This window comes from Podarcis liolepis, assembly GCF_965112155.1.
Source record: "Podarcis liolepis genome assembly, chromosome: 12".
NCBI lineage: Eukaryota > Metazoa > Chordata > Lepidosauria > Squamata > Lacertidae > Podarcis > Podarcis liolepis.
Genome location: NC_139563.1, coordinates 16361048 through 16376059, shown reverse-complemented (window position 1 = coordinate 16376059; position 15012 = coordinate 16361048). Strand labels below are relative to the sequence as shown.

General features: G+C 46.7%; 1 protein-coding gene across 2 annotated transcripts in view; it reads left to right on the top strand.

Annotated features, from left to right (window-relative positions):
- The first annotated feature begins 3023 nt into the window (after positions 1 to 3023).
- PITRM1 (pitrilysin metallopeptidase 1) overlaps positions 3024 to 15012 on the top strand; it is a 31044-nt gene continuing 19055 nt past the window's right edge. The window contains exons 1-10 of one of the 2 annotated variants that reach the window (XM_083466691.1): positions 3024 to 3243; positions 5150 to 5258; positions 6454 to 6560; positions 6914 to 7065; positions 8399 to 8513; positions 8611 to 8707; positions 10154 to 10310; positions 11195 to 11321; positions 12829 to 12917; positions 14162 to 14290. In XM_083466691.1, coding sequence (XP_083322817.1) covers positions 11274 to 11321; positions 12829 to 12917; positions 14162 to 14290 — 266 coding nt within the window. In that variant the 5' untranslated portion in view covers positions 3024 to 3243; positions 5150 to 5258; positions 6454 to 6560; ... (3 more) ...; positions 10154 to 10310; positions 11195 to 11273. Of the gene's footprint in view, positions 3244 to 5149; positions 5259 to 6453; positions 6561 to 6913; positions 7066 to 8398; positions 8514 to 8610; positions 8708 to 10149; positions 10311 to 11194; positions 11322 to 12828; positions 12918 to 14161; positions 14291 to 15012 lie in introns of both variants that reach the window. The other variant, XM_083466690.1, reaches the window with a different exon arrangement.

Sequence of the window (15012 nt, the reverse complement as noted above, 5' to 3'; positions counted from 1 at the left end):
AGTCATCCTTGGGCCAGGACTCCTGGGTCAAAATGGTATGGGAAAGAGGTGGAGGTCTGATAGGGTAATTATCCCTAGAAGATAAAACCCAACCAACCGCACCCCAAGCGGGGGGGACAGTCCCATGGTGTTTCATTAACTGTCAATCCCCCTCTCCCTCCTGGGTTAATTGGAGGATTGTTGGTTCTATCTGTGGCTGTGGAAGTATTAATGAGGTATGTGTTATAAAATGTGGATCACTGGCCAACAAAGAGCCAGATTCGAATTCGGAAGATCTGTCCATCCTGTCTCGCCAGGAGTACAGTAGAGAAGGCTGATCATTCTGATAAGTTTTTGGAACATTAGGCAAAGGTCCAGATGTAGAGTTGGTGCTGGATATCTCCAGATTGTCAGCAACATAGAATTCTTTAGGTGTTGTTGCCATAGAAATGTCGGAGGTGCCAAATTCCTCATCTAATTTGATGTCGTTTGAAAAGGGAACAGGGAGTTGCACTGATGTCTTTCTATGGGATAAAGAGCTATTGGACGTCTTTAAATATTGTGCTCTAGGCTCTACTGTCCTTATATTTTGGGTAGAAATCTCAGTCTTTATACTCATTAGCCTCTTCTTCAGGTCTTGTAATTCTAGGCTTACAGAGTTCTTTTCTTCCTTCGGGCAATTAGTATTTCTAGTGTTGAGCTTGGTTTCCCTTATCCGCATTAGCTTTGACTCTATGCAAGGGACCAATTGCCTCCTTGTTTCGTCTTTAAATACCCTCACTGGGCGGAGAGAGTGGAACCACCATAGAGTATCCTTTATCTCCATGAGTCGAGATGGGAGGGTTGATGACCTAAAGGTCATAAATAGGCGCATGGTGTTTCTCAAGGTAGGCAGGAAGTGGAAATTTTCTAGATCTACATTTCGGTAATGGTAATTCAAGAGCTGAGACAAGGACATAGTAATTTGTCTGCGGTTCATCCACCTTATGAGTGTATCGGTGAATCTCAAGCATTATCTGGTTCGTTTGCAAGACTTGACAGGACCTCACTTCATCCATAGTTTGAGTTGGTGAGTTGTTAACAGAGTCATTTCTTATCATCCCTTTAAGCCCTTGGGCATTTAAAGGGGAGGAACTAGTATCCAATTGTTTCTCAATGTTAACTATTCTGGTGAGGATTTCATCCAGTCTTTGGAGAACCAGAACCATAGTATCTGCAGACAACATGCAAATCTCTTGGTAGGGGTGCGTATCCGGAATCGGTTGAAAGCAGGCTCCTCTGATATCTTGTTCTAGAGGCATGGGTGGGTCAGCGTTAGGCGTGGGAGGAATCCCTTCTGCTCCTGCTCTTGCCCTCTTGGACGGATTAGCTTTCTCTGGGAGGAGTGGGGTCGGGTCATTGACATCCTCCTTAAGGGGGGGTGAGGTTCCCCCAACGTTGTTACTCACTGTAATTTAGAGGAAGACTGACCTATGCCGACCTACCAGCTGCCCACATAAGAGCAGAAGCATCAAGGCCTTCCTGCTTTGCAGTTACACCAGCCTTTGTTGTTCGGAGGAATCCATTCTGTGGTTGGCAACCAATCTTATTTTTATTTTATTTTATTTTGCAATAAGCTTTCCATTTGTTGCGTCAAAGGACATACTTTGCAATCTAATTAAAATAAACTTGGGCATCGCCTCAGATGATTCGGCCTCTTTGCAAATCAGGATACATTTTGCTGAACCTCACCTGGGCTGGATCTACACTGGCCTTTATAATGTTATTAGAAAGATATATTTTTCATGTTGCAAGAAAAGAGATTCTGACTAAAAATTCGGAAAACAACTTTCTGGCAGCAAGAGCTGTTCAGCAGTGGAATAGACTGCCACCAGAGATGGGAGAAGGCTCTCCTTCCTTGGAGGTTTTTAAACAGAGGTTGGGTGGCCATCTGTCAGGGATGCTTTAGCTGAGATCCCTGCATTACAGGGGGTTGGACTAGATGACCCTTGGGGTCCCTTCCAACTCTTAAGGTTCTATGATTCTATAAGGCTGCAATCCTATGAACCCAGAAACCAGGGCCGGATTTAGGTTTGATGAGGCCCTAAGCTACTGAATGTAATGGGGCCCTTTATATGTCCAGCTGTCCTTTGTCAACAACAAATTGTTGCTGTTTTTTTGTGTTGAATATATGCTATATAGGGATGCGGATGGCGCTGTGGGTTAAACCACAGAGCCTAGGACTTGCCGATCAGAAGGTTGGCGGTTCGAATCCCCATGCTGGGGTGAGCTCCCGTTGCTGGGTCCCTGCTCCTGCCAACCTAGCAGTTCGAAAGTACGTCAAAGTGCAAGTAGATAAATAGGTACCACTCTGGCGGGAAGGTAAACAGCGTTTCCGTGCGCTGCTCTGGTTTGCCAGAAGCGGCTTAGTCATGCTGGCCACAGGACCCGGAAGCTGTACGCTGGCTCCCTCTGCCAATAAAGCAAGATGAGCTCCCCAACCCGAGTCGGTCACAACTGGACCTAATGGTCAGGGGTCCCTTTACCCTTTACCTATATGCTATATGGTAATTTATGGACCTAATAGGTATCTGAAGCCATTTGCACATAACAAATAGGAGCCTACACAACACAAAACACTATTGCTGTATGTAGGTTTTATTTTATTTGTTTTTTATCTTATATTTTTGAAATGTACATCCAGGGTTTTTTTCCTTTATTTTTTTTTTTGGGGGGGGGCCCAAGAGAGTGGGGCCCTAAGTTATAGCTTGTTTAACTTATACGTAAATTTGGCACTGCACCCACCTAGCGCAAATGAATCTTGGAGCTGTAATCCCCTCCAAAAACAACCTACAGTTCCCAGCACCCTGAACAAACTACAACTCCCTATTCTCTTAGAGGGAGGGCAGACAGAGCACCTCCCAGCAAGCGCAGGCAGGACTGAATCGCCAAGCTGCACCAGGCAGCCCCGTCGCAAAGCTTCCCGGGGAAGAAGAGCGATGCGAGGAGCGGGCGGGGAAACAGCCTCGCTAGGGAAAGGGGCGGAGTTCCGAAGCGCTCTCTCCCCCGAGAGGCCCCGCCCCAGGGGCGGAGCTAGCGCCCGTCTGGTACCCGCCGCGCCCCCGCCGCGAAAAGGTCCCGCGCATGCGCTCCGAGGGGTCGTCGGGGGCAGCGCGGCCGCCTCTTCCGTTCTCTTCCGCGGTGGCCTCCGGGGAGGTCGCGCTGCGCCATGTGGGGCCGGTTCTGGGCGGCGGGGCGGCAGCTGGCGCGGACGAGTCCCGGCCGGTGAGCAGCATCCGCCGCTGGTCGACTCGTGGGGTGGGGGCTTCTCCGGGCGGGGCGAAGAAACACTCTGCACGTGCTCAGAGGCTCCTCTTCTCCTCCTCATCTTTCTCCCGCGGTTATGAAGCCCCGCATTCCGAGCCGAGGTTTCATCCCATGGGGCCCTCCCTAGAAGTGGTTGGGCTGTAGCTTCCCTCATCCTTTTCCATGGGTCATACTGCTTGGGGAGTGGATGGGGGGTGTTAGGAGGAACCCCTGGGGAACCGACGCCCAGAACCCCAGTTTTCTATTATTTGAGTTTCTTACTGGAGAGTGAGATGTAAAGGGAGGCTCTGAACATGTGCAGAATGCCTTCCACTTTCTGCATCTGGGGGAAAGGGTTTTTTTTTTCTTTTTTCATGGTTGTCTTTGACCCCAGCACTTGTTGTTTTTAGTAGCTCAGGTATTTGGCCACCCGTAACCTTTCTGGAAAATCTGATGGATGAAAGCTTGCTTTCTGACGTTTTTCCCCCTGAAGGAGGCTGTTTTGTCTTAACTGTCTCTCCCTGCTGCCACACCTACCTCCTCCGCTGGCCTGGGACTGATAAAAGAAAAGAGGAATTGTGGGTGGAAGCCGCTGGTGAAACATCCCACATTTCTCCCTGGAATTCTTGGCGGCTGGGTTTTGTGAAGTATTGGGAGCAGTGGTCTTATTTAGGGGTGAGAAGCCCAACTTTCTGACTCTGGCCGTCATGCTAGTTTATCTCTAAACACCAAATGCTGGGAATCCACAGTGCTGCAAGGCCTGCTGCCTATGTTGTATTCATGGATGGAGGCATCGGACTTGCCACTTTGGGAAACAGGACATTGCACTCAGATCAAGGGTGGCTGTCTAGATGTTTGTGAACCCCCAGCTCCCATCAGCTCCAGCCAGCAAAACAGTCAGTCAAGGATGGTGGGAGTTGTAGTTCCAAGAACCGGAAGACCACAAGTTTCCCTATCCTAAGATTTGGTGTGATCCAGCAGGACTCTTTTAATGGTTTTATTCTGTAGCCTGGACTGCATAGTTTGATTTTTGAAGGCCTTGCCTCATAACACTTGGGCTGAGCTAAGATTGATATAGTTAAGGATTTGCGCTTGCATCTCACCTGTTTGCTGGTGCTCTCAAAGTCCAGGACTAGAACAAATGGGCTGAAGGTGCGAGGGAAGCAGATTTCAGCTAAACTTTATAGGAGGAATGTGCGGTAAGGGGCTGTTCAACAATGGAAGAGGCTGCCTTGGGAGATAGTGGGCTCTCCCTTCCTGCAGATACTTTGAGCAGAGGTTGGGGCAGGGGTTTTGTGGTTGCATTTCACACTGCAGAGCCTACATTGGAGTAGAGGACCTCCAAGTTCTCTAGAAAAGCCCATTCCAACTCTGACTCTTTTAAGTCCTGAATCAACACTCTCCATTCCAGTCAAGTGGTGTTTTTAAAGAAGGCTAGGCCTCCCCTTCTTAAAACTAAGTTGATTCTCCCACTAGCTAGAACTGTGCTGTGTGGAAGTGTGTGTACAGTGGAGCTTCCATTTTACTCCTCCAAAATTGGGAGTTTTAAAGTCTTGTTTACTAAGGTGTCCTACTAGTGTGGCCCTAAACACCAGCTTTCTTAGAGATTTCACATCCCTGGAATTTAGCTCCTGAGTTATAGGTACTTATTGCAGGATTTGGCTCCTAGCACTCCCCCCCCCTTTCCATTTTCCTGTGCCCTAATTAGTCTAAGCTGTATTAATTATATAACTGAATAAATGGGTGCCACCTGCCCTGTGCTCACACATTTGCTTAACTTGATGCACTGGCTCCTAAGCCTGAGGTTCCCCACCCCAATTATTACTTTTTAAAGGAAGTCTCATTGTTTGCTTTCTCCTCTTCCCCTCTCTTTTTATGTATATAGTTTCAGGCCATTTAATCAGAGACTCTGGAGATGGAAAAGTACTTCTGCCAATGAAAGGGCACTGCAGTACAAAACTGGAGATCGCATCCATGGATTCACAGTAAACCAGGTACTTGTCTGGTCTTCCTGGTCACTCAGGGCTCTGGCTGTCTTCTCCCAAGAAAGTTGGGGTCTCCCAAGAAAGTATTGTCTGATCTGATGGTAAAAAAAAAAAAGCTTGAAAACTCAGGAAGGCATTTCTGCATCAGCTTCTCAGCGGAGGAACACACACGCTGCATTTTGTAGCTGATTCTGGGGGCACAGCCAGTCAGTTTATAAACAGCTAAAAACATAAGGAGAGCCCTGCTGGGTCAGACTAAAAGACCCATCTAGTCCAGCCTTCTGTTCTCACAGTGACCAGCCAGGTGCCCGTAGTAAGCCCACAAATATAGCATGAGAACAGTTGCATTCTCCTGTTCAAGGTTCCCCAGCAACAGGGGTTCAGAGGCATCCTGCCTCTGCTAGTCGGGGTGATATATAACCCTGGATTGCCTCATCCTCTGTATATTTCCCATGTAATCTCCCTTTAAAGCTGGTGGCCATGACTGCATTTCGCGGTAGCAAATTCCGTAGTGCAGAAGCACATCCTCTTGTCTGTCCCGAAATTCCTACCATGCGGCTGCTTTGGGCGATAACCAATGCTGGTGCTGCTCAGAGTAGGACCTGCTGAAAACAATGGAGAGGTTGCTTAAGTCCATTGATTTCAGGGTGCCTGCTCTTGAGAATTACTAGCATTGGGTATAGGAGGGATAGCTCCGTCCCTCAGTAGAGCATGAGACTCTTAATCTAGAGGTTCTGGGTTCGAGCACTACGTTGGATGAAAGGTTCCTGCAGTGCAGGGGGTTGGACTAGATGACCCTCATGGTCCCTACATATTTTTGATTCTGTGACTCCAGGCTCTAATGTTATGAGAGGGAGAATAAATCATCTGTATCCACGTTCTACACACCGTGCGTTATTTCATACGCCTCTTATTTAATGTCTAACCCCTCATTTACCTTTTCTTTTTTTGCTTGGTGCTTAACTGCCTGCCTGCATTCTGTAAGAATTGTGTGCAGGCAACTTGGTAGAATAGCTTGTGCTCACTGGAGAGGCCCTGAAGCTATACCTTTGCCTTTATTTATTTGGGCATTGTTCAGCTTCTGAGATCGTTGTTAGTGTGAGTCAAATAGCTTAATGATAATAAAAACGATTGTGGCCATTTGTATTAACCGAAATAAATGTGTGTGTGTGTGTGTGTGTGTGTGTGTGTTTGCCCACCGTAGGTGACAGCTGTACCCGAGTTATTCTTAACTACTGTCAACCTGAGCCATGATCAGACAGGAGCCAAGTATTTGCATGTGGCAAGAGAGGATTCCAACAATCTCTTCAGGTAGGTGTGTTGGGATCAAGGTTTGACAAGTCTCGCTAGGGATGGGGATAGAATTGTGACTTTATGGGAGTGCCGTTTAGAGCTTGCAGGTATGTTCTGAGACCCTCCTAGGTGCATCAGAGGGCCCTTTGCCATCAATTTGTGTGAAAGGTCCCTGGAAGGTCAGAGGTCAGTATAAGAATTCTGAGTTTCTACTGCTTGCTTCTTAAGGTGCCACTGAGAATGCAGCTCCCACGAAAAGGAGGGGAAATCTTGGGTCCAGCATTATAGGAATAACAAATTATTTTTATGTGTACGGTGATGTTTTACTTCCATATTTTAACCTCTCCAACCTTTTCCTGATCACCTTACAGTGTTCAATTCCGTACCACTCCAATGGACAGTACAGGCGTCCCCCATATCCTCGAACACACTGTGCTTTGTGGTTCGCAGAAGTATCCTGTCCGAGATCCTTTCTTCAAAATGCTAAACAGGTCACTCTCCACGTTCATGAATGCCTTTACAGGTGAGCAAATGGGAACAAGCAGCCTCTTCCGTTTCTCCCGTGCAAACAGCAACGTACTCATATGATGAAATCTATGGTGCCTGTCGCTCCTTCCAATTCCAAACTCGAGTGGAGAGTGCCGGCAGGACTGTAGCCAAACCAAGGCTGCTGAGAAATGAGAGGGGAGGTAAATGCATGCTTGGGGCGGTGTGTGTCATTGCATGAGAACAAAAATAAAGAAAAGAAAACTAAGAGGGTAAAAAAGCCACCAATCAGGACTGAGCATGCTCTGCAGATATTGAATGTATAGTTACAGTTGGAAAATAACATGGTAGGGAGGGGGGGAAATGAAGTGCCTTGCTTGGAATGTTCCTGGAACATTAAACTCCCTTTAGGCAGGAGGAAATGCAGCAACATTTTATTGCGGGCCTCAACTGCATGTCAGTTGCTGTAGAACTGGTTCAGATATGTGGAAGGAGCCCTATGTGACTTACTGAGAGACCCAGCGCTTTCTTTAAGCAGCGATTGGAGTTCTGCACGTTGCGTTGAGACCTTGGAAAAATGCAAACTGCAGCCCCATTTTGATGAATAGCCCATTTGGGATGTCGGCAAGGTAGACCCTGCTCCAAAGATCCCCATCAATACATGCTTCTTGTTTGTATACTGACGGAAAGAAAACTGACTTGGAAAAAAGGAGATGAGAGTGCAGTGCTGGGGAGCTTCTGCAAAACTGTCCGCTTAACGCCTGGCTCAGATCTGGAGACGATTGCTGCCCTTGACAATGTGCCCGCCCTGCTTGGTTCAAGGGCGGAGCAAAATATATCATTTGCAAGCAGAAGCTTCTGGGTTTAACCCTTGGCATCTGCAGTTGATAGTCTCTGGGGATCGTGAAGAGCCCCTCCCAGTCATTGCAGATGGTAGTGGAGTAAATGGAGGATGGCTGCAACTCTGTGTAAGGCACTTTTGGGTGTAGATAGCCATGGAATCGTGGTCTTGGGGAGCGAGTTACAAAAAACCCCACCTGCCCACCTGCCACATCTGTTAACTGTAATATCTGAGAGGAGCTCTGTTCATAAACGAGATGAGCAAGACTATTAGAGTGAAGGGTTAGCAATAGCCCCACCATCTCCTGTCCATCCTGGGAGCATGGATCCAGTGGATCTAAAACCTCGCCCTAGAACACACACCCTTCTCAAAATTGCAACAGAGGAGGGGGGTTGCAGCAGCAATCCTTTCTAGGAAGGGGCTTCAGAGGACAGGCCTGCCTCCCAGGAAGGAAGAACCACAGAATCCCATTGTCCCTGGGACACCCTCATTAAATCCTTGATATTTATTTTGTTATCTTTCCCCACAGCTAGCGACTATACTCTCTACCCATTTTCCACTCAAAATCCCAAAGATTTTCAGAACCTTCTGTCTGTATACCTGGACGCGGTGTTTTTCCCTTGTTTGAGACACCTTGACTTCTGGTAAGACTTTCATGTTTTGGGCACATATACACACACGTGGTGGTGCTGCCCAAAGGAGTGTTGACCCCTCTGTGTTGCGTGTCTTCATCTTGCACAGGCAGGAAGGCTGGAGATTAGAACATGAGGATCCAGCAGACCCTCAGACGCCGCTAGTCTTCAAAGGAGTTGTCTTCAATGAGATGAAGGGAGCATTTGTAAGTTCCTTTTTCAAAATTGTTTTAATTTAAGAACGCAATAAGAGTCCTGCTGGATCAGGCCAAAGGCCCATCTAAGTCTAGCATCTTGTACTGTCAGTGGCCAACCTGATGTCTATGGAAGCCCACACACTGGATCTGAGTGCAAGAGCACACTCTCTACTTGTGATTCCCAGCAGCGGACATTCATAGTTAAGCTCTCCTAACCATGCATACAGATTGGCTTAGCCACTCCTCCCTTTGTTCTGCTGCTTCCATCACCCTCCTGGAAAAAAAACCTGCTCTTTAGTTCCCAATCAGAGCTAACAGGAATTTGGATTTTCCCCAGATTGCCATTTGTTCTGATATATCACTAAAGAGCTGTTTTTCCATTGGAAAGGAGCAGGGCAAGGGAAAATCTTCCTGGACCCATGCGTAGAAAGCATGGGTCAAGCAGAAAACGGCCAGGACATGTGCTTTCTAGGCACAGCACATGCAGAAGTCTGGATGAGCCCTGTATGTACTTATATATATACAGCACATTATATATATATATAGAGTACATTTTACAATTTTTAATGTGCTGTAAGCTGCCCAGAGTGGCTGGGGAAACCCAGCCAGATGGGTGGGGTATAAATAATAAAATCATCATCATCATCATCATGTCCAATTGAGCTATTGGCTGTATTTGTTAGAAACCAATGTTTCTAGCTCACCGTGGTTTATTGTGAAACAAGCAGTAGATTAGTGTGCACACAGCTCCATCAGTCTAGCTTTGCTTCTTCCTGGCATGAGCTGGGGAAACAAACCCAAGAATCCACAGTTTAGCTCGGCTACCTGTGAGCCCCAAATACAGGGTCCTGAATCCCTAACAAGCCAGAATTTGTAAGCCGTCAACAAACCATTGCTTAAGTCTGGGTGGTCACCTATGCTTGTAGGAAGCAGCCATTTACAACATGGGATGCTGGAGCCACTCCTAAATCTACACTACAGGTAAGATCAATTCTTTCTCATGTCAGAGGAGTAATGCAGGAATGATCAGGTAGCATGTACCAGTATGATGCTTCTTCACAAAAACCATAATAAGCCAGCGACACTCACTCATCACAATGTTTCAGTGCGTTCACAGCATAAATCAGTCCTTTCCTATCAATCTGTATATTTTTCCACAATTTAATGCTGAAATGGGGAAGCTTCTTCAGCCTGAGGGCCGCTGTCCCACCTGGGAAACTTGCTGAGGGCCACTCTTAACTCCATCCTGAGTCTTGGTTAAGAACGGGGTTGGACTAGATGACCGTCAGGAACCCATTCAACTCTACAGTTTTGTGATCCCTTCCACTGTTTTCTGGGAATTATTGGGTTTTCCAGGAAAACTGTAGCTATTATTACCTGACATGCTCCCTGAAGTAGCAGGTGAGTTTTGCTGAAGCTTTTTTACTCCTACCTAAACGATTTCTTTTAAGACAGACAACGAGAGAGTATTCTCCCAGCACCTTCAGAACAAGATTCTCCCTGACCACACGTACGCAGTTGTGTCCGGGGGCGACCCGCTGAAGATCCCCGATCTTTCCTGGGAGCAGCTGAAGCAATTCCATGCAACACATTACCACCCTAGTAATGCAAGGTGAGAAGGGTGCGTCTGAAAGGGAAGAGAGTGCTTTGTAATAATCCCGGGTGTGCCCAACGCAGCTAATGCAGCTTCAGTTCTCTGTTGGGGGAGCCAGGAAATTAGTCAATCCTAGGGGGGGGGGTGTTTCATTTTCTCGGAGTTTTAAGGGCGAGATTACCCCAGGTGGAGCTCAGCAAAGTTGTTCTGCCATGTTAGATGGCAGAAAGCTGCCTTCTTCTGATGAGACACTCGGTTTATCACTTTCTACCAGTGCTTCATTGTGGCCGGAGAAAGGAATGAGCCATTTTTTAAATAAGGTACACGTTTCTTCCCAACCACATGCCCCTATCTCTGTACCTCTAGTGAGGGAGCTCTTGAACAATGCTCTGTTCACTTTCCAGTCCATTTTTTCTATGGCTTTCTCGACTTCTCCAAGAATGCAAAAAATCACTGGTTTTCAGTAGCTTTGCAGCCTTTCGACTCTAAGATTAAGTGTAGAAATAATTACTTTTTGCTTAGGAGCGATGCTGAGGTATACTGCTCCATGAATTGTCATTTTAGGATTAATGATGTGTATCATCAGCATTGGTAAAGTATAAACAAAAGTGAAAGATCTGCAGAATAATAGCATCATAGAATTATAAAGTTGGAAGGGACCCAAAGGTCATCTAGTCCTACCTCCTGCAAGGCAGGAATCTCAGCTGGATCTTACATGGCTGATGGTCCTCCAACCTCTGTGAGTCAGAGATAGGCCTTTGGGCTTGACCATGGCCTAAAACATGGAACATAAATCTTGTGGCATCTATATGTGCAAATGGGAGTTTTGGGATTCATGCTTTTGAATGTGCAACCTTATTTTGCCTATTAACAGTAGTATATAATAAAAAATAAAATTCCAGGTTCTTCACTTATGGTAACTTCCCACTGGAACAACACTTGGAACAGATCCACAAGGATGCCCTGAGTAAATTCCAGAAAATGGAGCCAAACACTGCTGTCCCAACACAACGGCTCTGGGATAAACCTGTGAGTATGTCGTTGACCACAAGATTTCTACTCTGGATTTCCATAGGTGACTCTTGAGACTCACACAGAGGCCATTTTGTCCTTGGTCATTTCCCAAAGAACACTTTCCAGCCTAAATGTTTAGCAGGGATGATAGTCAGCCACAGTCAAGTCAAGTGTGACTTCTAGTTATCTTGTGAATAGTTCCTGATTGAGGAAAGATGAAAATCTGCCTGGCTTTTTCATCTCCTCCCACTGTAGCTCTTCTGGTACATTTTGAATGTGGAAAAATTTCTAGGAAACGTTTAGTCGCAGTTCAGTTTGTTTACATGCCATATTTCCCACAAATGCATAGGGATGCGCCCTTTTTTAAAACAAAAAAAATCCAAATACAATAACATAATAACAACTCACAAGAAAAAGAGATAATATCTAGGGCTGTGCAGCCTTGGTTCTGAACTAGATCAAGGGCCTTGTACAGTGTTTAATTAAGGGTTTAAGCACCAGGCAGGTACCCATAGGGGGAGGGAGTTGCCCAGTATGGGCCCCACTGCAGAGAAGGCCCTGTCTCTATTTTTTTTTTTTTAGCTGCCTGTTTTACCTCGGGTGGAAGAGGCTGGGTTCATGGGCAGCTTTGCCTTACACTGAGTCACACCATTGGTCCATGTAGCTCAGAATTGTCTGCACTGTTTGGCAGCAACTCTTCAGTGCTTCAGGCCAGAGCCTGAAGATGCCTGTTTGGTTGACTGAACCTCCGACCTTCTGCATGCAGTGCAAATGCTCTGAAAGACTGCTATCTTCAGTGAATAGATCTTGGGGAAGCAGGGCTGGAAAAAGACCCTTACCTGAGACTTTGGGGATCCACAGCCAGTCGAGCCTTTACTGTGCTGGGTGATTCTCTGCTTGTACAGTTGGAGGCAGTCGTGCTTCTGAATACCTGGAAACCACAGGATGGGACGGTGCTTTTCTGCTCAGGTACTGCTCCTTGGGTTTCCCACAGGCACCTGGTTGACCAATGTAAGAACAGGATGCTGGACTAGATAATAATAATTTATTACCCCGCCCTTCTGGCTGGGTTTCCCCAGCCACTCTGGGCAGCTCCCAACAGAATACTAAAAACACGATAAAGCACCGAATGTTAAAAACTTCCCAATACAGGGCTGCCTTCAGATGTCTTCTAAAAGTCAGATAGTTGTTTATTTCCTTGACATCTGATGGGAGGGTGCCACTACCGAGAAGGCCCTGTGCCTGGTTCCCTGTAACTTTTCTTCTCACAGAGAGGGAACCGCCAGAAGGCCCTTGGAGCTGGACCTCAGTGTCTGGGCTGAACGATGGGGGTGGAGACACTTCTTCAGGTATACTGGGCCGATGGTCTGATTCAGTGTAAGGTTGCACATGCTCAGCTACAGCATCTCGCTCTCAGGCGTCTCTTGCCAGTGAGCTTAACTCTGGCACTTCCATATATTGGAGGCAGAGAGAGAGGGCTGCATTCCCCTGCCTTCTCAAATCATCGGTTTCTCTTTTGCAGAGGGAACACCATGTGACCTGTGGGACTGATTCGCTTGCTGCAGACTCCAAGAAGCAGTCGATGGTCAGCGTCAGCTACCTCCTAGCAGAGTACGTGGAATGGGAAATGGATGAGTTTCAAACAGCTTGCCGTTCCCTGCTGAACAGGGAACCCTGAAATGCATTGCATTGGGCTCCCACCATCTCTGCCTTCTCCAGTTGTGCTTAGTGCATATTGACCCCAGTCACCAAAAGCATAAAATGGCTAGTTTGGTGATGCTTAGCCTCTCCCCTTGGGATCGTGGCTCCCTACCCCCCCCCCCATACTTTCTTTTCAGCAAGGCTTAGCTGAGAAAGGGGTGCAGTGGTCATTGTTGTTTTTCAGAGGGCTAACTTGCCTTTCTTTATTACATTATAAAGCAGTCTGCCCATCTCCCAAAAGCTTGGGGCAGTGTCCATTGTCTCCCAACAATAATCATACCAGGTAGTTGAGACTCAGTAGCAGGCAGTAAATGACTGATAGAAAGTCACTAGGCTTCATGGTTGAGTAGTGATGTGGAGCTGTCACTAGGGGGCGCTGCTGTCTTTTGCCGTGTTGTCAGTCCTCTGACAATTAAAAGCCATGAAGGTTACATCCCTGAAGTTATATGATGAGTTGGGATTACACATTTGCAGAATATGGCGGAACAGAGTTGCCATAGGTCCGGAATTTTCTGGACATAGCTGGTATTCAGCCTCTTTAAGCAGTGTCTGGGCAGAAATCGCCCATGCCAGTAGTGTAGATTTTGGTGATTTCGGCTTTTTTCGCAAACAACTTTGGGCAAAAACAGAAAAGAAAAGCTATAGGCTTGTGGCACCATTGCCACTTTCCCACCCTCATAATGTTCTGTGAATCCACAGCTAACTCAGCACTGGACACAATTCCCATTTTAGAAGGTTAAAAGTGATTCACATGTATTACTTTGTTATAAAACTTACCACAGCCTGCTCAGGTAGGTCAGTCAGCCTTCTTTTGGGGTAGATTGAAGTGGCTCCTCAGCTACCTGATTTCAGGAGTCGTAAAAGGACAAATTATTTGGCCATTTTCTTCATTGATTTCGTACAACAAATGTGGGGAGTGGCACGTAATCTATAGAGCTTCCTGTCGATAATCCACAGCTACTAAGAATGTTTCCGGAACCTATAAAAATGTTGCAGAAGACTCTCTCCCATTTTCTGCATTGTTTGCCAGAATAACTTGACCAGGCTTGTGTAACTCTGCACCTGGATTCAGGTTTTGGTTTGGTCTTAACTGCCGTTGTCGTCCTTTGTATGCTGAATCCCATGGTAATATTGTTAACTTTTTCTATTTTTAGCATTACAGATAATTTCGAATCCTTCACGTTGAACTTGTTGTCTTCGCTGTTGGTTGGTGGCCCCAATTCCCCCTTTTATAAAGCTTTAATCGAGGCTGGTCTGGGTTCAGATTTTTCGCCAGATGTTGGGTAAGTGCGTTGGCTGCGTGCAGCAGTATAGGACTTCGCCCCACAACTTTAGTTCAACTTGTTGTATTTTAATTAAATTACTCAGGTTGGGCATTTAAAATAGGGGCAAAGCACACTTTGCTCTTTATTTCACTCTTCCTCCCCCCTCCCCAATCCACCCAACCATTTTATATGCTGCTTAACACTGTGACTTCCAAGTGGCATGAAGTAAGGTTGCAACAAGGCAATGTGATGTTATGATCAGAGTGTCGGACTAGGATCCAGAAGACCCGGGTTCAAAATCCCCACTCATGCCACGAAGTTTACAGATTGACTTTGGGCCAGTCACAGTTTGTTGTTGTTGTTTAGTCGTGTCTGACTCTTCGTGACCCCATGGACCAAAGCATGCCAGTCACTCCTGTCTTCCATTGCCTCCCGCAGTTTGGTCAAACTCATGCTGGTAGCTTCAAGAACACTGTCCAACCATCTCGTCCTCTGTCGTCCCCTTCTCCTTGTGCCCTCCATCTTTCCCAACATCAGGGTCTTTTCCAGGGAGTCTTCTCTTCTCATGAGGTGGCCAAAGTATTGGAGTCTCAGCTTCACGATCTGTCCTTCCAGGGAGCACTCAGGGCTGATTTCCTTCAGAATGGATAGGTCTGATCTTCTTGCAGTCCATGGGACTCTCAAGAGTCTCCTCCAGCACCATAATTCAAAAGCATCAATTCTTCAGCGATCAGCCTTCT